Source organism: Manacus vitellinus, unplaced genomic scaffold (genome assembly GCF_001715985.3).
Source record: "Manacus vitellinus isolate BGI_N305 unplaced genomic scaffold, ASM171598v3 scaffold_9_pilon, whole genome shotgun sequence".
Taxonomy (NCBI): Eukaryota; Metazoa; Chordata; class Aves; order Passeriformes; family Pipridae; genus Manacus; species Manacus vitellinus.
In genome coordinates this window covers 20,566,282-20,592,846 of record NW_021940917.1, presented here as the reverse complement: position 1 = coordinate 20,592,846, position 26,565 = coordinate 20,566,282, and the positions used below count along the sequence as shown (strand labels likewise).

General features: G+C 34.8%; 1 protein-coding gene across 2 annotated transcripts in view; it reads right to left on the bottom strand.

The window, feature by feature from the left end:
• Positions 1 to 26,565, bottom strand: part of CNTNAP3C (contactin associated protein like 3C) — a 200,573-nt gene that overhangs the window by 44,351 nt on the left and 129,657 nt on the right. For both annotated transcript variants that reach the window (XM_029965411.1, XM_029965412.1), the window contains exons 4-10: positions 26,222 to 26,369; positions 21,621 to 21,824; positions 21,273 to 21,457; positions 19,259 to 19,402; positions 17,129 to 17,390; positions 12,250 to 12,399; positions 6,871 to 7,042 (exon numbers count right to left, since the gene is read on the bottom strand). In XM_029965411.1, the coding sequence (XP_029821271.1) occupies positions 6,871 to 7,042; positions 12,250 to 12,399; positions 17,129 to 17,390; positions 19,259 to 19,402; positions 21,273 to 21,457; positions 21,621 to 21,824; positions 26,222 to 26,369 (1,265 nt within the window). The remainder of the gene's footprint in view (positions 1 to 6,870; positions 7,043 to 12,249; positions 12,400 to 17,128; positions 17,391 to 19,258; positions 19,403 to 21,272; positions 21,458 to 21,620; positions 21,825 to 26,221; positions 26,370 to 26,565) is intronic.

Genomic DNA, 26,565 nt, shown 5'->3' with positions numbered 1-26,565 from the left:
GACTGCCTGAAACAACATCTCAGCCTTGGCCATATTGATCACCAGAACTGGTCTGCTCTGGCCTCCAATCAGGAGGTCTGGAGACACCCCATCTCTAACGCTGCTGATGCCTTTGAGAACGCAGCAGGATCACCCTGGAGGAGAAAAGACAACGCAGAAAGAATCGTGTCTTGCAGAATTTCCCACCTAAGGAGTCTTTCTGCTGTGCCTTTTGCAACCGGACGTGTCTGTCTCGTATTGGCCTTTTCAGCCACCAGAGTGTTTGTAACAAACGTGGGCAGAGCCCTTCCCAAATCTTCGTTACCAGAGCCTGGTCGGGATGATGAAAGCTCGTCTCTCTCCCTGGGCACTGCATGACTAACCTAAGCATTTCCTCAGGCTACTGTAACCATCAACATAATGTGGCAATAGCAAAGTGCATCAGCTGAGCATTAGAAGCAAGAACTATCTCCCCCATTTGTTCCAAGGGAAATCAAATGCTTCTGAAAGTTTATTCCGTGTGCTATTGTTCATATCTGTCACACTGTTTTTTGGTTGAGTGGGTTATGATCAACCCATCAGAGTTGCAAAAGTAAATAAATCTACAGAAAAAAAAAATCTTCAATCGCAAAGCCTGGCCATGATTCCTATTGCTTATAATGAATATCCTAATTACGCAAAAAAAAGCTGTGAAATGGAACAGAAATAAAGTGTAAGCTGCAGATTTGTTACTTATTGCCCATTCAGCTGTCTGCAATTCAATAGAGGCTGATAAACTAATGAAAGGTTTATGCCAGTTGATAATTCATTGGCAAGTTTTGCTACGGAAATGATTTCTTCACAAGGTGTGTCACAACAAAGAAGCATCACGCTAGATTTCTTTCTGCTCTTGTAAAAATAATAGAAAATTAAGAATAAAAAAAGAAAAATCACCTGAAAAATAAACCTGACCACTTCTAGAAAGAGTTCAGTTTGTTGATTCCAACACAACAAGTAAACTACCAGTAAAGCCATTCTGGTGATATGATAAGAAACATGAAGAATTCTGGTAACTTGCTCTTAGGTTTGTAGTGGTTGACTGAAAAAATAATTTTAATAATCACTGCTTAATATTTTACAGCGTTGTACTAAATTATAACATAGTCATGAGGTATAAATAGAAAAATTACTCTTTTTTTTATATATACAACAGAAAATGTATTGAAACAGATTGACACACTTTAACTAAATATTAACTAGTTTAGATATTAACACTTTAGAAATTAGTTAACATTCTAACTGCACCAAGGGTATATGTATGTATATGTATATATATATGTATATCTATATCTATATGTATATGCATATGTATACGTATATGTATACATTATATAGCTGAGAAAGTATAAAATGGCTTTACTGTTGACATTAGCCACAAAAAAAAAAATTTAAAAAATAAATAGGCCCACTAATATTCATGGGATCTAAAAATACCTTTTTATTAATGCAAGAAATCTTAGGAGGATATGAAATTAGAACAGCAGAAAGTCCAGCATCTAACATATCTGCCCTATGAATAATTCAGAGCCTGCGTACGTTCACTCCTCATGTCACTCATTTTATCTTCCTTTCATGTTTATAAACAAGGACAAAGAGAGATTTTTTCACAGGAGGGAAGAAAAAAAAAGAAGTAGCAGGCGAAAAACAAGTAAAGTAATAAAGTGATATAGGTCACCTATTTTCAAGGAAGTCTATGACATTTTTTTGCCAGTGAAAGAGCTGATCTTTTATCTGTTCTCTCACAGAGTGTATTCCTAAGACAAGTCAAGGGATGATATATGTCTCAATGAGCTCTGTTTTGGAACCTGAAAATAAGCTTTAGGCACCGGGCTTACAATAATTTGGATTTTAAATATGTTGTTCGATGGAATTACCTAAATATGCATAGTAGTGTTTCTTAATTTAGCTTTCTGTGGGTATAACTAACCATCAGTTATTAAAAATACACATTTGTAGCACAACTGCCACTCAAGATTTTCAGGGCATCCACTGACAGCTGCTCTGCTTGTGTGCATTTCAGTCATAGAATTTCTTGTCTTATTCCTTTTCGATAAAGACATCATTATCCAAAAATTGTAAGTGATTTACATGGCCTTTCCTTCTATTGACTCCCTGTCCCTGTTAATTAATTTTCTTAAGAGTGTTCACAAGATGAAAAGCTTAGATGAAATTGGTGACGCTTGAACCAACTTTAATGAAAGTGAAAACAAGGCAAGAGTGCAATTTAAATGTTTTAACATTAAATTTCACATCTTCCCTCTTCCTCAGAATGTCTAATAGAAAGTAGCCATGAGCTGCATCAAAGTTAACGTGTAATTACATTTTATGCTGTGGCCCTACCCAAAACAGGATTTGTAACAGAGCTTTCTCTGAGGAAACCAATCTTATAACAAAAATATTTCTTATGTTTGAAACAGAATTTCTAATTCTTCATCTGTAAGAGGTAATTTTTGGATTCATCATCATGGTTGCTAAAAGCAGAAAAGCGACAGGTGATTAAACATTTGTCACATATTTCTTGATAATATGCTTTTAAGTGTAAGCCATTTGAAAATGATACTATTTTAAACCAAGGCAACAGGATGTTAATAATCATAAACTAATGTACAGAGGAGGATACTGATCCAGAATATGAATACACTTTTGATAAAGAAGGGAAAAAAATAGGAACTTTGTCTGCCAATTACCAGCTAGCCACATTTTTTGCGCACTATTTCTTTATCATTGTTCCAAACAATGGCTAAAAGATACTTTAAAAGGAGCGAGTAATTGCTGCAATTTTAATTTCTATTATTGCTTTATTCTTCAGTTTAAAAAAAAAAAAGAGAGAGAGAGAGAAAAAAGTATTGGAGAACTGTCCAGTAACCATCATTTCAGTTTTTGGCTTTTTTTTTTTTTTTTAAACATATAAAGCCATTTATTCTGGTTTTTGTACAATTGTATGTTCCTGTGTAGGGCTTGATGTAATTATGACAGGTTCATCTAGTACTCTCCCTTCAGAGGCTAAATGTGCTAACTTTGTAAGGCATTTAAATGACACTGTGTCCTTTAAAGTTATGTTGTCAATGGTTTGTGTATAATTAGCAGTTATTAAACCAATATATATTGATAAAGGAGATGAGAGAAAATATGTTAAGGAGAAATATATGAAAATAATTGCTTGAATGTCCAGGAGGTCTATGAGCATTAGAACAATATAGAAAGATATTTTGCAACGAAATGGCTAAATGAAGGGGCATGGGAAGAAGTCAAAAAGTCAAAATAATTTAAGAACAGGACGAAGAATTGGAAAGTTTATGGAATTGAGAAAACTGAAAATAAGAAAACAGTATATAAAAAGAAGAAAAATTAATATCTCAACAAATAAATGAATGGTTAGCTAACATATGTCCGTGAGGACTGTAAATCTGATAAAGAATACTTATCATATGTTAAATGTGTATATATGTGATAAAGCATGGATTCAGTAGAGTTATTTTCAATTTATTTACTGCTGCATATAAAGACAGGTCACTATGCAAAAAGTAAATTTTATTTGCCTTCCTGCCCTTTAAATGGGTAAAACTACTACATTTAGTGGTCCATCATTTCTACTACAAAAGCCATCAATAACGCCAGAATTTGGGTCATGCTTCACTATTCAGAATTAGAGATGCAAAGACTCCCATAAAGACTCCAAGACAAAGAAGGGGATTGCTTGTGCTCAGCTGTAGGGGAGATATTTACCCTCAGGAGCACAGTGGCAAAAGTGTTGATTAGCTTAAGGCAACCAAACAATGTATAAATCATTGTAGGAAGAAAATATTTTCTCTCCAATGATATGTGCACAGGATCACACCTGATAAAAATTGTTTAATACATGCAGGCAGTTTTAATGTTGCCAAAGAAGAATGTGTCACTTCAGCTGGGATTTAAGGTTGGGACGTAGAACTAGTTTGATAGAGAGATACATAAACTTTGTTCCAGATGATGAGCTGCAGATATCAAAAGAAATTAAAGGAATGATGAAATGATTGTGTGAGGAAACTTGGTCCCAGGACCAAGATAGAACAGGACCAGGAAGGCTTTTTAAAAGCACTCTATTTTGAAATAAAATATAATGAGGATAACAAAATTGATAAAAATGTGTGGCTTAAAATTGTATTTTGATAAATTAGGAAGACATATGCTAAGCATGCTGAGAGATGAAAACTAAATCTAGCAGAGCCAGTGCAAAAACGTGCAACAGTCAAGATATAAGAAGAGACATAAATTAACATTAGTATATTTAGAGAAAACAAGACCAATAAAAAAAACTTTCCATAGAAGTTTTTTTTTTTCCCTTTGGTATCACTGATCTTGAGAAAACATATAATTTTGATGAAATTTGAAAATAACATAAAAGAAAAAAAAAAGGGTCAACACAGTGTCAGAAAATAATAAAAACACTTTGAAAAGGTTGTGGCTGGGAGTCCTCATTGAAAGAAAAAAACCCAGCAACAAAACAGATGGCAGTGGTATTGACATAAATGAACATGGTAACTACCTTTATGTGCTATAAAAGTTCAGCAAAATAAAAACATGAGGAGGGACTATATAAAAAAACTAAGCTCTTTGATTCAGTGCTTAAAAACAATAAAAACAGTAATTAAAAGGGAAGGGTGCAGTTTCAAATAAATTGAATTTGCATTGAATTAAAGAGAAGTATTATGACACTTGAGATACTGGAAGTAATGCTGGATTTTTTCTATATATTGAGATTCAAAGAGTGGCTTTATACATATTTATACACACAAAAAACCATATGTACAAAATTACATGCTATGGTCACTCATAGCTGAAAACTGCAATAACTACATATAAAAATGGGTTGAGCCTAAAGGAGTAGTTTGCAAGAAAGCTAAAAAAAACCGTGAATGTATGCTGCATTCCAAATACAAGTCCCTAGCAAGTCATAGAGTAAGTTTTGACTGAAGGCAAACTCTGTTTTGGCATATGTCTATCACACTTAGTGCCTTCTGCAAAGTCAGAATCAGAATTAGTTCAGTAAGGGATACAATTAGCACAAGAATCATATCTATATCTATATATAGATATATATAGATATTATAAATATATATATCTATATATATGAAAACTGTGTATGTTTTTAATATGTGAAAGCTGTTGAAATATTAATGAGAATGCACATTACAACACAATCAAAAGGATCACGTTGTAGGCAAAACTTTTATTCTCTTTTTTGGTGGTTTCTCTCCTTAAACTTTTATGAACAATTAGGTAAAGAACTAGTTGGTTTTCATTTTTGTCTTTGATCTACAAGGAGCTGTGACTGCCTCCAAAATAGCAATCATGATAGATGTACCCTGTGTTATCTCTATGAATTGAAAGCAGGTCACAGAAACAGGTCTGTGTAGCCATAGGTTGGCTATGGTTTTGAAGAAGATATCTGCCTATCGTGCTTTTCCCAAAGAAAGTAATTTTTGAAAGTCTTATAATTCAAAGGCCATACTTTGCTAGATCAAAAGGCACTTTATGAGGACTAGAAATACAGAAAGTGAGGGAGAAGTGTTTACAAGCACATCATTCCCCTGCCTGTTGTGTCGTTTCAGAAAACCACGTTTGGGTTAAAGCAGACTTTGCAGAGATGCCTGTGACTGCAATCTCCAGAGTCTATAGAAGAAAAGTTCAGCTGCTACCTGTTCATGTGGCTGCTCCTTATCTTCTCAGCAGCCTCTGTTGTTCTGCAACACCCCCTCTGCTTTCTCTACACTGAGCTCCAGCAATGTCTTTCTATCAAACATTTCCACTTCCAGGAAGGTATATAAGTCTTTCCTCCCTGTGGAGGGAGACACTTCAACTAGTTACTCTGTCAGATGCTAATTTTGAAACAGGAGCCAGGCCTAAAAGAGTTAACTGAGATATCTTGGCCTGCTAACAAACCCAATACCTGTGTTGCTGGAAGAACATTTTAGGAGCACTGGTTAATCTCATGTTCTGTTCTGATCACTGGACCAAAGGCCTTATTATAGAAAGAATAGGAGTAGTACACACACAGTAATAAATTAGGTAAACTAGACCTTTGAATAAGATCTAGAAGGCCCAGAGCCAGGATTTTACAAGCTTGAAGAATTCAGGTCACCTCATTGAAGAGGTCAAATTGAGGAAGACATCCATGGTGACCACCAGAGGGATGAAGGCTTGAGGAGAAGACCCCACAGTAGAAGACTGGACATGTCTGGAAAGACTCTGCCCAGAGACCAGCCTGCTTATTAATATGTATAATAAATGATGTAACCATGGATCTAAAGTGTATAAAATGGCTTAGTTTTGCACTTTCAAGTTGAGCAAGTTTGTCCAGCATGAGCTGGCTTGCTCCCGGTGTTGAATAAACAAATACCTTGCTGCTTAAAGATAAAAAAATGTCTCTGAGCAGTCTTTTGGGTGGATTCAATTGCAATTTATGAGATTAGTTCTGACCATAGTCTAAAAGGCAATTGCTCACTCACTGTGATGGATACTGTCTATTGAGTTCCTGATGGACAGAATATAGGAAACAGCAATAACTTGTAAAAACATAGCATTTAAAAGGGTGAGTGGGACTCATGTCACAGGAGAGGATTCATGTCTGCAGCTTTACTTGAAAAGAAAGATATTTAAAATTTGTCAGAAAAAAAAAATAATTTTAAACAAAGTTTGTTTAATTTTATTTGCGGCACACAGAAGTCTATTTGCTGTGCTATGTATTCTGCATTTATTCTTACAAAAGAAGCACCATGCTATTTTGTAACTGTACTGTTCTTTGTCATCAAACCACTATAACAAAGAGAACATTGAAATAAATAAATAAATGAGTAAACATTGTGTTCTTACCTGTCCGTAATGCCACACAAATCTATCTGAAGATCACTGAAATTGCCAAAATCATTCTGCTGGACTGAGATCATATCCACTGCTTTGTTACCAATGGAAATGAGCCTCATGCATCCTTGAAAACCACCAAGTGAGGTATTACATTCAGAAACATTTCCACTTCTAGGACAGCCTGAAAGAGGAATAGAAACTGGAGCTGAAAAGAAATACTTTGTTGAAAAAATTACATATTCCAAAAGTAGTCTGAAGTTTCATAATCTCCATATGTTTTAAACTTCATGGGTAGAAGACTTTTGCCTTCTGATTATGCATGATTGTGTGACTATAATGAAATACTTCTCAGCAGTCTCACTGGTTTTAAAGCATATGCAAAAACATCACTAAAATTTTTGGTAAAGGATAACCTAAGCAACAGTTTCAAGGCAATGAATGGAATCAGGTATGAACAGATTGATTGGGAGATCTTAGTCACAAAATTAGATTAGATTACAAGGTCACATGGCTTGACCAAGTTTTAAGTCACAATTGAAATCAAGACAAAAATTATTTACTAAGTACAGCCATTTTATTTTATCAACTGTCAAGAAGATTTTGTAAAGTACTGAAGAGAATTTCTCAGTGCAGATCATCAATGACTCAACCAGGAGAGATGCTCCACTGGACTTTGCTACTCATGAACCAGTTAAAAATGGCTGAAAATGTGAAGGTCAAGGGCAGTCTTGGTTACAGCAAACATGAGGTTTTGGAGTTTATGAACCACAAAGAGGTGAGCAAGAAAAAAAAAAAAAACCAACCAAAAAACCAGAATTACAACCCTGAATTTCAGAAGAGCCAAAGTTGTTCTGTCCAGGACCTTGTTCAGAAGGATACCATCAGAAATTCCCTTGGAGAGCAAGGGGGTTGAATAGTTTTTAACAGAAAGCCCTTTAGAGCATAAGGAAAGTCCATAGTGATATGAAAATTGTTTAGTAAGTGTGGCATAAGGCCTGCAAATGTAATCATGGAGCTCCTGAGTGAGTGCAAACATGAGAAGAAAGTACACAAAATGTGGTAGCAGGGACGAGCAACGTGGAGGGGAATACAAAGACATTCTCTGCATATCTGGGAGTGTAGTTAGGAAACCAGGTGGAGTTAAGACTTATCAAAGAAGTCGAAGTGCAACAAAAAGGTTTCTGTAGGTGCAACAGTAGCAAAAGGAAGGTTAAAGAGATCCTGGATGCACTAATCCATGGGGCAGGAGACCTAGTGACAAGTCTTGCGAAGAACTGTTTCCTCCAAGGTTTTTTTCTTCACTGATGAAATTAATCCTTAGGCTTCCCATGTCCTAGAACAGTATGAAAAAGGAATGCAGTGCCCACAATAAAGGAAGAATGAGTCCAGGGTGCTTCTGAGGATACTGCAGGAGCTGGTCGATGCCATTTCAACAATTGCCATTGTCGTTGTGAATTTGTTAACATTTTAACCTTCAAAGGGTCCTGGCAATTTGCTGAATGTCCTGGTGACTGGAAAAGGTAGAAGTTACACCCGTCTACAAGAGACTAGAGGGCAGTTAGACTCATTGCAGGCCCTACAAATTCACAAAGCCTCTTAGAAGCCATTTCTGAACACGTAAAGGACGAGAAGTTAAACTGGTTAACTTTAACTTCAAACCTAAATTATGCCTGACCAAGGTATTTGTTTTCTTTGCCGAAGTGACAAGCACTGCAGACAAAGAGAGAGCAGTGAGCATTGCATATCTTGACTTTAGCAAAGACTCTAACAGTTTTGTATAGTGTCCCTATCTCCAGATTCATGGTAGATGGGTGGGTTAAGCAGACAAATGATGAGGCAAAGTCCAGGTGATGAACAGAAGGTTCTTCAGAGGTCAGTAGGTACTCACACTGTTTAATATCTTCATTAATGACCTTGGTGACGAGACAGAGTAAACTTTCAGCAAGCCTGTGACTGATACCAAATTGGGGGCAGGGATCAAATGTTGGCAAGCAGGGCTACAGCTCAGAGGGACCTGGGTGGGCTGGAAAAACAAGGTGACAGGAATGCCATGAAATTCAGCAAGAACAAGATCAAGGTTTTTAATCTGAGATGGAACAAGTCCATGTAACTATCCAAGCTGGAGGATAACTGCTCAGAGACAGGTCTGGGGTCCCAGAGACCACTGAACAGATCACGAGCCAGGAACGTGCCCTTGCATCACAGCAGGCCAATGAACTTCTGGGATGTATTATCAAGAGCGCAGTCAGCAAATCTGGGGAAGTGGTCCTTCCCTCTATATGGCACTTGTGAGACCATAAGTGGAGTGCTGTAGTTCTGGGCTGCCCAGCACAGGAAAGACATCAATGTCCTGGAATGAGGCCACTGGAGGGTTCCAAGACAGCTGGGAAGCTGAAGGTACTTACGAGGAGAGGCTGAAAGACCTGGGCCTGCTCAGCCTTAAGAAGATAAAGCCATCTGATAAGATGACACAGAGGAGATAGAGCAAGACCACTTTCAAAAGTGCACAGTGATGGGACAACAGGCAAAGGACAAAATCAAAAGCTGGCAAATTCTGATCAGACACGAGCAACAAGTGTTTTCACTGTGAAGGTGGTCAATATGAGAATGGTTTGCCCAGAGAAGTCTTGCGATTTCCATCCTGAGCTGTTCAGAGCCCTGTACCTCTGATCTAATCAGGCTTGTGCAGAACAGAGGGTTAGACTACATAACATCTGAATGTCCAGTTCAACCTTTGAATAGCAGTCTGTAAGTACCTAATATTGTGGCTTATCTATTGCCTTGCTGCCCCCAAAATGCCTTGCTCACTGATTGCCTAATTAAGCACTGTTCACTGTTCACTAATTAAGTACTGTTAATAAATCAATAAATTGCTTTGATCCTGACTTGATTTAAACCATATCCATCGAGCAGTTTTTCCCAGTGGCAGCTAAACACTGCACTACAAATGCTTAAAAGAGTTTTATTTTGGACTTCTTCCAAGGGATAGTATGGCTTCTGGAATGATGGGCAAGGGTCATCCTTTGATCTTAGTCAAACAATACTGCCCTCTGGTTCAGAGCTTTGAAGACCTTGTTTCATGATGTTAGGAAGAAGTGAGTTTTAAGACACTTCTTTGTTTCACAGAGCTAATGGGTACTTTTGAAATCCTGTAAAGGCAGTGCAGAGGTTTATGATACAGAAAAACAAAATGACAGTGGAAACTAGTAAATATATTCAAATGAGTGTACAACAACCTAAATAGTATAGATATCTTTTTGAGAAATATAACTTGGAAAATGAACTAAACCCTAAATTTAACATCTCAGTAAGTTTACAGTGTGTTTTATTCTGTTGAGGAACCAAACTGTTCAAAGTAATTATAACCTTTCTACAGGAAAATATTCATTATCTAGTTGATATACTGCTTTAAGAACAACAAATCCAAGGACTTGCAAAAGTCCACATAAGAACACAGTAAGTTTCCAGTACCACACACAGTTAAACAAATCAATTATAGGTCTAACTATGTGCTTTATAGCTTTCTACAATTGAATGGTAACATAAATTCTTTCATTTATGGTGAAAAATATGATGTTCGTTTAAGAATGAGGAACTTCCAGTGGAGTTCATATTTATAAAAAACAAATAAAAAAGGACAGAGAAAGCAGTAAAAAAGTTTATATATCATTTACAATTAGGTATTTTACAAAATTCTGTCTCAGATATTTTTCTCGGTGTCTCTCTTTTCAAATTTGTCTTCTGGTTCTGTTAGAGAAAAGACAATACCATTAATGTTAATGAAATTGTGTTTCTTTATAATTGTAGACTGGGTATTAAAGATAAGAATAAATCCTTTAATCATGAAATTTACATTGCTTATTGCAATATTAAATAGTCCCATTTTCCATTATAGTTGCAATGACTTATCATTCCATGAATTAGAGAGGTTGTAGATCCTTGATGATAGCAGGAATAGAAATTTGCTGATATAACATCAAAGTATTTCTATGTTTATTACACATTTTCCTAGTTAAGCATACATGTTTCCTGCATACTTCTTATTCATTAAAACAGGTAAACTAATCACCATGTCCCCAGGACATCTCTCCTGGAAGGCTGATACTCCTATTTTTAACAGCCAGCACACAGAAACGTGGTAAATATTCGTATAAACTTAGAAAGAAAGCCAATATTCATTATCTACATTTCGACAGTATTATGTGCCATAACGTTTTAATAAACAATTTTTGTAAACTCACAAACCCACTACTAGTATTCCCAAACTTTGTATGATGTGCACAAGCTGCAGATTCAGCTATAAGGCTGAAATCAGAGAATCTGAGGGGTAGACAGACAGTACTTTCAGTGTTCTTGGAATTACAAAAGACAAATACGAATGTCCTTGTATAACTTAATGGAATAATGGTGCTCTTTGTAACTGCCCACATCCCTCCTGATCTGTTCACCTGTGTCATCAACCCCGCAATGGGGATAATCACCTGATCAGAGATTTGGGAACCAGAAGCAACACAGAAGGCACTATTCAAGGTATCTTTAGTAGAGAACTGTAGATGCCAGATGCAAAAAGTCATGTGGATGTTCATGTAGCAGTTACTGTACTTGGAGTCTGCTTGTGAGCACAGAATTTATTCAAAACCTATTCTTTCAAGGGAAGTGATCTGTGGAAAATGACTTGGTCAATACTCATTTGGTTTGCATACATTCTTCAGCTTTCTCAGAAATTTGAGATTTGTTAATAAATAGTTGAAGCATTAGTCTGGTATTGAATAATGCACTCAGATGCTGTTTATCATTGCTATTATGTAGTCCATTCTCAATAGAATTATATATAACAACCTGCTCAACTCTATCAGTTACAACACGTCATTAATGACAAAATGACAAAATGGAGATAGCTAAGTGTCATTTTTTTAGGTACAAATTATATTCTTCAAACATAGAAAAGTTGTGTCACTCTGTTAAAAAAAAAGATAAAAGAGTCTATCATATAAAGAGGATATTTGCACAGGTAAGTAAACATTCACTTAAGGTGAAAACTTGAGGTAATCCCAGCGGAAGATTCTCAAAAAAATTTATTCAACAAAACAATAAATCTTTGTGTGTCTTTTTGGTTGCCAGCCAGACTATATTCAATTATCAGAGCATGATGCAAGTTATGATGATCTAAAAAGTGACCAAGGATATAGGATGGTGATTTATTCTAGCCAACATGGTAAAATTTTAAGCAAACAGAAACTCACAACATCGTAACAGCATCTGAAAAAAACCCAGACCCTTTGAAAGATAACCAAGCTAGGCAAAGAAGACTTGAGGCAAACAAAACAGTTCTTGTAATTTGATTAGATGTGTGGGATATTGCAAACATAAATAAGCAACATATTTCACCTCCAAAGTAGAAAACATCTCCTGAAAAAATTTGCAGAGGTGTGGAGGCATGAGCAGATGAGGTCACATCACTGTCCACTGTCACACTGATACGACTCCTTTTGACAGAGAGAGAGACAGAATGCCACTGGCCATCGTTTAATCCAGCACCTGGAAATGAAATTTAAAAGTCAATATTAAATAAATTAAGTGTAGACTTCCACTATTTGTTAAACTACCTAAGTGTTACAGTCTTGAAAGGAGGAGGGACTGGCAGAGCAATCATAGCCCACATAAAATCTCCAAGTGAAAGCGAATTGAAAAAGAATTAATAAGCACAAGTGTCTTTTGTCAAGACAGAACCTTGCTTCACATTTGACAAATAAAAAATAAAAGTACTTCAGTGAATAAGCCTTACTGTAGTAATGCCCCTAATTATCTGTAATACATCCATTTAATGTAATGACTGAGAAAACTATCCTCTCAATCTAAGGAGGTTATCATTAAGACATCATTTTGATGGCTGATACAGTATTTTACACATCATGCATATTTCTACTGCACTGTTACAAAGAATTTCTTCCTATTTTAAAATAAAAAATAGTCATTATGTTAAAACACAGTAAAATAGCAAAATCCTGTAGATGATAAAAGCTTCAGTAGCTGTCATGTTAATGTCACAAGACAATTTTTCTTTCAGCTCTCTTTTTTATTGGGCATGTACAGGAAAATACTCTGAGAGTTTAGCATCTAACACAAATTTTCATTACCTCTGGCTGTGTAGGTGTAAGGTACCACAAAGCAATAAACCTGTAGCTCTGATTCTGGAAAGCACTTATGTATACATAATTAAATACATTCTAAACAGGGAAGTGTGTAACCACATTATTATCTTTAACAAGTGCTTTAAGTCAATCACGTTCCTGAGCATTCTTCAGAATAGAGGTACTTCTTTCAGTGAAGAACAAAGAATACAACCTTTGAATTATGCAAAGTCTTTTCTTGACTGCAGAGTGCGTGTGATTTGTGATCTGTGATTTCCCACTTGAAATTTCATGTATTTATATGCTCCTCCCTAGAATGTGTTGTATGTGCTGCAGAAACAGTCCATCAGTTAAGAGACTCATTCGAACAGATGGAAAGGAAATAAAAAGTGAAAGATGAGAAGGTTCAAAGAGCTAAATTCCAGCATAACTAGGATCCATAGATTGTTAACTACCACAACCTAAATACAAGATCATCATACAATCAAGAGATAAACCCTAGAAACGCATCAAAATTCAGATGAACTACCACCTAGATGATATCTCTAATACATTTAAGATAATATTAATCCTACGCACATTTTCTATCATTTTTTTTCTATCTATCATACTTTCATCAGTGTATTTATTAGGGAACATGTAATAAGAAACATTAAACAATTTGCTTTATCCTCAGCCTCAAGGAGGTACTTCAAGTGAATGATGTTTTCTTCAGTCATATCTCTTCAATACACTATTTTTCCCTTTAGAATTCAAAGAATCATAGAATCATATAGCATTTGGGGCTGGAAGTGACCTTTAAAAATCATTTAGTCCAATCTCCCTGCTCTTTGTGGGGACTGCTTTTACTGGATCAGGCTGCTCAAAACCCCATGCAACACAAACTTGAACATTTACAGGGGTGAAAACGTTATGAACACCTAAATCTAGTTTGTTTCCGTTTAAAATTGTTACCCTCTTGTCCTACCACTACAGATCCCGGGGGGGGGAAGAAAGAAAAACAGCAACAAAAACAAACAAAAAAAACCTCTGTCTCTGTTCTTATTATAGACCTTCTTTTAAGTACTGATTTTAAGTACTAATTTTAAGTACTGATTAAATTCACATTTACAAATTTGCTTGTGTGGAACCATGAAGTGGTACAACATCTAAATGGTGGAGGCCAATGGACTATATTCCATCTGAAAATTATATTTTCTGGTGCTCTACCATGAGTTTTAAAAACATTTTACCAGACAGAAGTGAGAAAACATAGCAATTATTTTTATTTTTTTTTAGTACGTAATGAAGTAGCTGCTAAACAAGATATCCATTTATTCTCAGTAGTTCCATAATTTTAAATCTAAATATTAAAAAAAGGTCTATGGGACATCTTGCAGAACAATGGCATAAAAATACAGTGCATAAAATTTATCACGAGATCAGTGAGAAACAAACAAAAAAAATTAGAGAAAATAATTTATAGATAAGACTGAAGTATAACCTCCAAATGCAATAATATCAATTATTTGATGTTAATTAATTAACATCAATTAATTAAAAGCTGCATAGAAATTAAAAGCTGGATAGAAATAGAGGGTCATAGAGGAAACCGTGTAATAAGATCTAATATTTACACATGTTGTAATTCAATTTGGTCTCATCATGCAACACAAATTAACTTTGGGTTGATGCCTTTTTTTTTTTAAATCCATGGTATTTCTTTGTGAATATTTGATGACCAGCTTGCAAAAGAGGCTACAAAGGAAAGATATTAAGTAACATCTGTAAAAGAAGGATACAGATTTTATTATATCTTAATTACTTGTGAATTAACATGCCATTCTCCTCGGTTTTATATGGTTGAAAAATTCTCAAAAAACACAGGATAATGAATTTAAGAACTGTGCACAAGGAAATATGCTCTGGTTTAATTACCAAGTATTACGTGTGTGTGTGTATGTGAAAGTCAAGTCATAACTCCTTGCCTGTAGGGGAGCAAACCTGTCCAGCCATCCATAATTTAATTACTCAATCTCCAAATGCAGGCTTGAATTGCTTCAGTGAGTGCTAAAATAAACACTTCAAAAACTCAAGGAAAAGACAAATTCTTTTTTGGAAGAGAATATAATTTTGCACTATTTTTTTTGCCTTCACAAAGACAAACATAATTCCTCCTATTAGACTTTATGAACAGTAAGCTTAACCTAGCATGAGAACATCAAATTCTGTTTCAGCATAGAATGTCAAAATTTATTCTGGGATGCTTTAAGCTAATATTTTATGTATTGTGTTGCAGCTTTGAAATTCAATAAATTACTCTATGTGCAATAGAAGCTGTTAAAAGTGTCAGCACTTCAGCTGGTCTCTTAAAATGACAATTCATGGCAATAGTTTCTTTAACATGCATCACCTAATTGAACACCAATTGAAATAGCTCCTAAAAAACCAAATTCATCACTACTAATTAGCTGCCACTGACATTCTTACTGAGGAATTGACATTTTCAAATGGTGAGCCTGGGGAAATCTCTTGTCATTGAAATGGTACTCTTAGTGCATCAGTTATTTTAGATTATAACAAATAGCAGGACCGATCCTATTATCACCCACAAGAAGAGGATCAAAGCATTTATGGAAATTTCAACATTATCTGTGGTCATTACTGTCTTACACTCTTTTTCTGAGTTAAAATAATCAGTGGTTTAAAATTTTACTTTTAATCATTATGCACCTGTACAAACCTAATGAGCTTCAGAGTTATGTTTAACCTTTTTTCCCTTTCTTTCTTCCCTCCCCTCATCTCAAGGGAGTCTACATTTTGTGAGAGGAATTGATGTAAGAAATCAATCTATAAGAAACAGGGTCATGGAACTAAGATTAAGGGATTCTTATCTTATGTTTGTACTGATGATAACTGGTTTGGAGGTTTCTTACCTGTTTTTTACCTGTGAGTTCACTGTGCACATTAGATAACTGGAACTAATTTGGTTTCTTTTCCTTGATAATCTGCTTTGTGGATATGAAATGAGACAGACATGCTTGTGTTCAGGTCTAAATAAATCTAAGATGGATTAATGTTTTGGATATCATAAATGTTTTTTTTCCTGCATCCAAATTCACCTTTTCTTCTCTAATATATTCCTCCAGCTAGTGGACTCTGGTCATCTTCATCCATACAGAAGCTACTCTAATCCCAGACTAAAATTTCTTAATCTTCATATATCCTTTGTAATCTCATTTATCCACCTAATTTCTATTGTACCAGTTTTCCTGTCTGAGAACTCATTCTGAAATGATCATTTTATCCATCTAGAAGCAAAGGGCGAAATTCAATTTGTTTGCATAAAGGATGAGAAACTCTCAGAGGGCTCATGGAATGTCAGGGAATCATGTACCACTGATGAAGGGCTGATAGGTGAAGCTATTAATATTGGCATATAGTGATGTCACTGATCCTCAACATCTTTTAAAAAGTACTGAAAAATAGAGATGATGTCAGCTCTGTCCTGCTCTCATATGTCACAAAATTAACTACAAAAGTGACCCTTTAGCTCTGAGGTTTCAGTTTCCTCGAGTTCTCCTTTTTTTTTTTAATTTTTTTGCCTTAGCTTTCTCAGACACAATTTAGTATTGCACATGCACTGTCTCTGTTTAATGGACATCTCTGCAACTGAGAACTCTATAAAATAAAAGACATAATATTTATAGTGATGTGTACCTTTGTAGAAAAAATAGTTACTTGATACCTTGTGAAGGCACTGACAAATGGTGAAAAACATCCTAATGTCTTAGCTTGACAGAATAAGTGATTAAGTTGCTTACACTTCGCAACTGATGAAGCTGCTTAATTTTCCCAGATTATACACATGAGCTGTACATACAATATGCAGGTTAAGCTGAGAAGTCAGTTTTTCATTCAACATTATTGCAAGTAATTGCTACTCGTTCATGGGGAAAAGAAGAATAAATATGGTTGAGAGAAAAGAAAGTGTTTAGAAAGAACTGGGTTTACAATTCACACAAGTAAAGCGTAGTTGCACACACACTAACCACAAAAACAAGTCAAGAATGGAGGTACTAATTCAAATGACTTTTCATTAAGATATTTTTTTATACTTTGGAGCCTCGGATTTCTTTTTGTTTCGTTTCTGTTACCTGCAGCGATGTCACTCAGCACTCTTCCTGGTTTATGAAGACTGATTTTAACTTTCCCATCACTCAGGTATAAGAGGAAACCACCTGAAGACCGGTGCAGTTTGCTGGATAACAGAAGTCCCTCCTTGTTCCAAGTGCGAAACTGGAAGCTGGCAAACACCTCGTCTTGCCCTGCCATGCCTGGCAGTGCCAGGTAACTGCTGGAGCTCAGGAATGTAACAGGAACCACCTGTGGCTCTAAACATGAGAAAGACACGTTGCCCTAGGAAGAAATGAAACATTGGGAAGAGCTGTGAGAATTTTTCTGCGGAAACTGCAAAGTTTCAAAACATGGCGAATACAATGTTTGAATGCACTAGTCTAAAAATCAAATATGAACATCAACACTTTGGGTAAAGTTTATGTAGCTGTTTGACCAGAAAATAGATTTATCTGCCTTCATTTATTCCTAAATCACATGGTTGATTTAATGGTACTTCAGGAGTTAGTTGCCTTGTTTCTAGTTTGGCTCAGCCTCAGGAAGCATCTGGGACTTGACAAATCTCTGGATGTCAGAAAAAATGCCACTTATAAAATGCCACTTACACATAAGTATGTAAATACTTACAGGGGTCTAAATGCCTGTATGCAGAGAAAAATGTTGAGCTTGACACTGATTGTTTAAATTTAAGAAAAAAAAACATTGTGCCAGACCAAGACGCAGGTTTTTCCAAATTAATGTAATTGGAGATGTACAATAACTCCAATATTTGTTTCCACAAACCGAAAAATTCCACCTACAAACTCCTGCTACTTACAAATGTGAAACACATACTTCATAAATCAGGAGCAAACAGCCCCATGTGGACTAGACCATGAGCTGGGTTTAGGCACCTAGCTTTTATTTTGTGCTCCTTCTGAAAGGAACACAAAAGTTTACCTTTCTTAGGTAAACTTGTGATTGAGTTCTTTGAGATTAACTTGTCCAGAATGATGTAGATAAGAAATCTGGAACAGAAATAATGCAATTTTTGCATCTGGTGTCAGTTAATACTTTATGATGCTTGATAATAATACAAAATGAACGTTGATCTAATGACTCTCTGGTGCCATTTGACCTATAACTAATTTGTTCTGTTCAAATGGTTACTAAAGATTAATGTCTTTGGAATTTAAAACACACTTGACTTCTATTCAACACAAAGAGGGTTTAAACTTCTGATCATACATAAAATTTTGACCACTTAGTAAAGTTTTAAAATCAATTTTTAAAAAAATACTCACTAGTCCCTGGCATGGCAAGGTATTAGAGATTATCTGTTTTCATTTTCCTCAAGGAAAATATACAAATAAGTAAAAGCTGTGTCTTATGAACTCAGCTGTGAGAAATGAATTGTCAGATGAACTGACCCCTAGTGAAAAAGCAGTCATCAGATTAATAAACTTTGTTAAACACTAAAAACTTGCCTTTTGCAGATTCCACAAGCAAAATCTCTATTTGTCAAGGCTTCTGTGGTAACATAGATACTTTCTGGAATATTTACATTATAAAACATCTCCTAAACAATTTTGAAAATAGCACAACAATTCAAAATATTCAAGTTTCACATGAGAAGAGATCCCTGTCATTGATTTTCTCTAGGATAGAGAACCAGATTTGATTATTCATATTCTGAATTGAAATGCAAGCCAAAATACAATTAATTGCTCTTGAAAGCAATTAATATTTTGTTAATTGTTTTGAGCTGATTTCTGTAATATCTCTGCATTTCCTGCTACTAGATAAATAAATATCACACTTAGAGATGACCCTTGTACTACTGGGAAAGAAAAAACAAACCACCAAATCAAAATCAACAACAAAGGATTTAGTAAAATTTCTAGGAAACCTTTTGTAACACAGAGAAAATTTGGTTTGGTGTTGGAACAGCTTCTGTAACAGATTTTGATAATGTAACTCTTGGCTGTGTCACAATAAATACATTAAACCCACCAACGAAAAATAGCCCAACTAGCTGATTACTTGATTTTTCTTCCATTACATAAAGTAGATTTCACCAGATATGTGTGTTAACAGATTAAATATGAAAGTGGCTGTGGTCTTTTTCTCTATTTTGCTTATTTATTCTTTCTTGACTCTGAATATCTTACCACAAAGTAGATCTGAGGTTTATGCCTCCTGGCCAGGTCAATAATGTTCACTTCATTATAATAAATATTTTCAAAACACCCATGAAAGTTCCTGCGTGATAATGTCCCTGATTTTCCAGGCACTGGGATCCCTCCAAAGCTGAGCTTAGAAAGAGAAGAAAAATCAATGATACTATTAAGTAATTTTTTATGGAAAGAAGTTGACTATAATTTAAGGGTAGAAGTCAAAGACTGGACAATAATGAATCTGCTGCTTCTTGGCTACTTCATTTTATCACATTTACAGATTAAAAGAAAAAGATAATAAAAAATTAGGCTATATCAAGTCATATGTACCTACAAAATTATTCTGAAATGTTGGTGTTTTTTTTTTTCTTCTGAGGATGTCTCTTAACAGTGGTTTACATCAGTTTTCAGGGTCCATTACAGCTGCAAAACCCAGGAGAAGAACAACAAGGCCAAGAATATGCAGACAGTGCAGAACAGTGTGAAAATTATCAACAATTCTTTAGGAAATTTGAGCCTGACTTCTCCACCCTGTGCACATCATAAAACTATCATAATAGGCAACAAGAGTGCATCAAATGAAATTATTCTAGGGCACATTCAAAACAAATGAAAGGAGGTGCTTTTTCCCCTTTCAAAACACCTTGGCAGTTCCTTGGTGTGGTGCTGTAGGAATATTTAGTTTCAGAAAGAGACGGGAAGATTTAATAAAAATCCATTGAGAGCTAATAAATTCAAGCATATCTCTCTGTCTAAAGAAGTCCCTGAGGCAGAAGCTGTTAGAAAGCAGTAAATTATTTCAGCAAAGCATTGCCATGAGGGTGACCTCAGTTATGTTTCTACTCTTGAGTACCACCAGAAACAGGATGCCAGTAAGTGAACTTTTGAGCTCACTCATTTTAAAGCTCTTCCAGGTAACATTGTATGAAAGGTCAGTTTAACTATGTATGTTCTAATTTTGAAATTTTACTTATTTTTTAAAATCTTCTTACCAAAAAAGCCCCCAAATCAAATATATCATACATTAAGTTATTAAATTTAGAAACTCTTATAGTCAGAGAAGCAATTTTAAATGCAGTATTTTGTTCTTTTTTGAAAGTTTTAATACTTTCTTTTTACTTGCGTTGGTAACACAAACTTCAAACTATAGCATGTAGAAGAGAGGAAAATTTAATTCACAATATGTATTGATTTAGTAAAATATATCGATTTGCCAAGCAGTTACTTTATTTTTTAATTGGTATGATCATCCAAACTTTGATATTGTGATTTACATTAAGAAATTCTAAGCAGATATTTTTGAAAGGAGATACTGCAGTCATGGAACAGCATGAAATCTTCCTCTAAACTGCTTAAAAAACGGAATGAGTACAATAAAGTCTGCAGGTTCCAGACACTCTGCTGTCTCTCATTCTCTCATCCAACAAACAGGATAAGAGCAAACATAAAGAAGTCAGTCATCATATTACAACTGTGAAATATTGGTGTTTTTAACAATAGGTGGGAAGACTTCACAGCAAATTACATCTACTCCTTTTCATGAATATACCATTTGTTTAAGCAAGACTTTTTCACAGTATATTTTTCAGATCTAATAGGGATTTAAGTCTTAATATAAACATTTCTAAGATGGTTTTATGCTGACTCATTGTAATTTTCATCAAGCTTTATATTAATTACATTATTATTAATAAAATAATAACCTTGAGTTGGGTCTCATTCATTGTTTATAATGAATGAACTACTTATCACATTGGCAAACCTACTGAAACAAAAATATTAAAATAATGAATTCTGAGATGAAAAAGATGGTCTTCTGAAAATACTGAGTTACTAGTCTAGTGGAGTATTAGTACTCTAAGAAATCTCTTTTTCTTTGATTCATTCCTTTAGGTGACAGAAAATCCCTAAAGCCTACAAACCTCCTATGCTCTATCTCCTTTGCCTGTTTCACTTCATCTGCATAACAAAGGTAATAAATGAAATAAAGAAAAGGTAATTTTCACACCTCATAATCAAGGTCCAAAGAACTGAATTCTCCTTTTGCATGAAAATGATGAGTGTGTTTATCCACTGTAAAGTTTACTTGATTGTTAAAGTGTTCAATGAGAACAGAATGCCAGTGTTGATCATCCAAAAGGCTGCCCAGGGTAATATTAATTTGGGCATCAGAAGGATGAGTTTTAGTATCACCTTGAAGGAAGAAAAATAGAAACTATTAATTTCATTAAAAAATATAATTATTCAAATGTATACCACCAGTTTATCATATTCTAAAATCCACTTTACAGTTTAAAAGTTGTAGTTAAATAACAACTAATAACTATGTTAGACTTTATGAAACTGTAGCTGTTACCTAAATTAATGAGCAGGAACAGTTTCCCTTTAGTTAATTCCAGGGTGATGTGGTCTCCATTTTTTCCTTCTCTGTGGAGGAGAATTCCATCACTTTGCATGGTCTTAAACTTCAGAGAAATCACATCTTTCAGTGCATTCGTGAGTTTTTGATTTAATGTGTAAATGAGACAACTTTTCCCATCAAAGCCAACCACCTCAGACCCTAGAAGCAAAGAAATGAAAGGCAATGTATAACGCTGTGCCTAAAAGAAACAGTTGCACTTTACTTCAATATGATGTGAAGTCCCACCACTGATACCTCTAGAGCCACCTGTGCCCAGTAAATTGTAGGGAAGGGAAAGGGCCAAATGATTTTATCCCAATTATATAGAAGAGTATTTGTCAAAAATCAGTACACATGCAGTGAGACTCACACAAAAGAGCTGGTAACATCATAAAAAGCTCATAGAGTATTCACAGTTCATATGGAAAGAAGGAAAAGGTAATTACCCTTGAAAAATACATTTGTGAAATGGATGAAGTTGTAAAGGTCTCTCAATAAAATACGAAGTTATTTTTCAACTGACTGGTTGACTTCTTGCAAGTCAAGGGAAACCCATTATCTATTTATATCACATATATTATATTTATGTAACTTCACTAAAAATACTTCTCCGTATTGTCAGCATGGAAATGAACTGAATTCAAATTAATTACAGTACTTAAAGTTAGTAGTTTATATTCAATTTTCAAAAACCTCCTGTCAAGTGAATGCAGCTATGTTTTTAAATATGGTTTTATTTATTTTCCTTCATATCTTGATAATGAAGAATTCATTTACCAAATACACAATGAATAAATATGGCATTCTACCTAAATATGAGTCCTAGATTGACTATTCTACTTAATTATGTTACTGAATGAATGTGGACAATAAAAACATTAATTAATGTTGAATTAAAATAATGAATGTCAAGTAGAATAGCTTCAATAAAGATTTCAACAGACAACTTGATAATTGTTATTTATCAAACTATCTAACTTGATATATTCTAAGTAGGTACTGATAACAGTAGAATTTTTTTTGATTGAGACAATACGGGCAAATAACATTTTCCTCTCATATTTGTCAACTACTCACAGCTTCTACTAGTTGCTGGACTTCAACATCCCTCTGCATCAGTTTTCTGTACTCTATTATTGTAAATAAGGAAAATAAATCAGGCTGTTTTGCTTTATGAACACTCAGCTTTTGTTTTTACCACTTCTAAATTGTCTTTCTCAAATTAATGTAACCTAAATCCTTAGTATACTGTGAAAATAACTTTGGAAACCATGAAATGCCTCTGAGAACCTGAAAACTCTGTAATCCCCCTCCCATGCCATAGGACCAAGAGTTCTAGTGACACTGAGCAAAAATTTTAGTTGAAATACCTTTTTTTGGAAAACTACTTTTTTTTTTTTTTTTTAATCTTTAAATCAATTGAAATTAATGTTAATGTTCTACAGGAAAAAAAAAAAACAAGTTTAAAACAATGCAAACTGTTTGGCCATTATTCCAGTTATGAAGAGGTTGTGATGTCAATTCTGACTGATATAACTGTGCTATTTTAAGCATTTCAGCCAGGAAGGGAATTCTCAAAAATCCACAATACAATTAAGTGTTAGAGAACAGTGGAAGAGGGTTTGTGTATCCACAGTGCTTGTTGTTAGGTGAGCACCACATCTAACAGTTCTTAATGTGCAGTCTGCATTTAGTTTCCAGTTACCTTTCTTCTACAATTTTATACATTTCCCATTTTCACATTTAAATCCATCTTTCTGCATTATGAAGAAAAACAACAAACCATCCAAACTAAAACTCCAAAATGTTTTGTTTGTTTGTTTGTTTGTTTTTAGACTAGTGGTTTTCAGAGGATGAAATGAGAGTGTCGTAATGAAGAGAGAAAAGAGTAAGCCAAAGACATTCCTAATATCCTCTTTTTAGTGCCAGGCCATAGCTTGTGTTTTATTAATTGTCACAATCTGACATTTCGGGAACAAGACACAGGGAATGTCTGTAGAGATTCATCATTCTCTTTTGCACACAGTAAAGAGGAACTATCAGGCAGAGATGGATTTTGGGGTGGGGTTCAGCACAGAGTGTTTGCAGTGTAGTCAAGACACAAGCAGATTTTATCAGTCCACGTGAAGTAAGGTAGAACACCTGGAGGTATAAAACATCATTCTTCCTTTTTTACATGAAAAAGACTGCAGAATGGGAGTAAAAAAAAATAATGGAAGGACTTGTCTGGATTTATGTTTTCCAAACACCTAAAAATTTTATCTAAACAGAGGAGTCGTGTATAAAAAAAAGGAAAAAAGGAAACAAAACTCACAATAATCTGCTTTATCCCGTAGACATCTACCATGAATATTACTAAGCCTCACTGAAACTGTAATTAAAGGGGAAACAAAATTTCTGAGGATGCTAGGCTGGGTTATTCAGAGCAGGTAGTTGACTGGAAGCAAACTGTAAGCAGTGCCAACATTTGTCCTGTAACTATTACTTCCCTAAGATAGAAATAACTTCTTTAGGATGTAGCAGTCATGCATTTTTTCATGCATGGAAAAATGTGAGATCAACTTCCTATATTCTAGCAAGTTTACTTTTAGTTGTGTAATTTGCAACAGAAAAGACTGAGGGAAGAAATTAGTGCTTTTGCACTTGAATACAGAACATATTTAACATACTTGGTGGAAATGAAAAGAGAGTTGTTTACTCTTACAATATAAGACCAAGTGAGAGCTCCCTAAAGGGAAGGATGAGAAAATGGGAAATGTGGAAGTGTGAATCAAAATTAAGGTAGGAATTATAGGCATTTCTGTTTTTCTTTATTTGCTGGTTCCTCCTTGAAAAGTAGCCATTCAGAAAGAGTCAGACATAATTACTGTAACAATAACTACATGTCCTAATTGTGCCTGATAAATGGAGAAAAGGACTGGAGAGAAAGAATTAATGCTTTAACTTTTTAAATATATTTAAATTTAAATATATTTTAGAACTATAAGACTATAATCACCTGGTTTGTCTTCACCAGCAACCACTGAATTGAACTTCTAAAACCACGTGGTTATTTTAGATGTTCAAAATAAATATAGAGATGATAAGAGTCTGCAATTCATTTGGAATGAAAGCACTTATACATAGGAAAAATAAGCACTTCTAGAACATGCAATATCACTAATTCAGATAAAATCTTAACCAGCTTAAAAAAAGTTTACATTATTTTTAACACCATCATGTTCTTTAGGTACAAATTATAGTGAATAATGGATGAAGTAAATATTCATTTTAAATTCATCCTAATCTTAGAAGGTAACTACAGTTGATTTGTTTCCAGAAGCTACTTATAGGACGGATCCTGTACCAAAGAAGTAAAACACTGAGATAAATATAATCTTTCTCAAAGATATTTAATGACCAAACAAAAATATTTTAACTTATTTTAACTGCTTATTCTGTGTGGTTTGTTTTTTTTTTTTTTTTAGTTACTTGAACATATTTTGTCCTGTGGTCTTGACCACAGTTCTCGGTTACATTAAGTTGTTCCAGAAATCATAAGTCATGTCCCCAGTCCCTAGGCAGATGTCACTGAGGAATTTTGTTTGAGAACTTCTACTGGCATGAGGAATCTGTTTTCTGGGATGAGGAAGTTTACCTAAATTCTGCATTGAACTATTCTCCTGCATCCAGATTGAAATTTTCAATATTCCTAGTTCGTGGTCTTTTATTGGGTTTACAAAGTCAAGTTTAAGGTAGAAAGCCCAGAGATGTGTTTTGCTGATGTTCACTTTAAGTCAGATACTAATGAATAGAAATAGAAAACAGATGTATGGAGAGCATTCAGAAGAGATCAACCATGAAAAGCATACCTTAATTATAGAAGCTGAAAAAAAAAAAATCCTACAAATAACAATATATCAAAATATGCAAAAAAAAAAAAATTAAAGAGGTTGCTTAAAATAAATTCTGTTTCCATCACGGAGAAAAGATCTGGAGAATAAAAAGTAGCAAACAACTTACTAAAAGGACTTTTTTAAGAAGTCCGGGCATAAAAAATTATAACAGGAAGACATCAGTAAGATTTACACTGTCCAGCAGATCAATAAACCCATAACAATTGTCTTCCAAAGGCTTATGTCAGTTATTAATAGCACAAAAATAATTCTAAAAGTACCCCTTAAATATATAACAACTTTGAAGTATCCTTCATTGTGTATTTGTGGGTCTGTCTAGCTGTACTTTTATTGGCTCACAACCAAGACCATATATATTTAAAACTGTAAACATTTTCCATATTTTGTCCTTCAGACAGAAATTACAGCATGTTCAGATGGAGTTTTTAAGACTATTAAAAAGAAAAAAAGTCTGCGTTAAATCAGTAATTGGATTGTGTCCACACCATTCATTCCAACACAGAAAGAACTGGAAAATAAACATCATATATCTACACCTAATGCAGAAATTACAGAGTTGCACATAAACTTATTAAATAGTTTTTATTCCAGACGTGATTTAGGCGGTGAAATACAATGATGGGGATTCATTTCCCTCAGCTGACTCAGAAATAAACTTACTGTACGTGCATCCGTACACCTCGATGCGCATCCCAATCCTGCCGTTGGGATTCCAGTCTAGAGGCACAAAACGAAGGAATCGGGCTTTAATGGAATGCTGGAGCTTATAGTACACGACACTGTCTGCATTGGTGTTCCCAGAAAAGGCCTGGAAGGAAATGAAAAAGGGATCAGCCACATCCACAGCGAACATAGCAACACGTGGAAGCATCGCTGAGATTTTCGTTTTATACCCTCGTCTGGCAAACAGTCGAGCACAGGAATGAAATGCAATTATCAGTGAATTCCACTGGAAAAACTGATGAATCAATCTTGACTATTCGTCTGGATGGGGTGTTAACTCA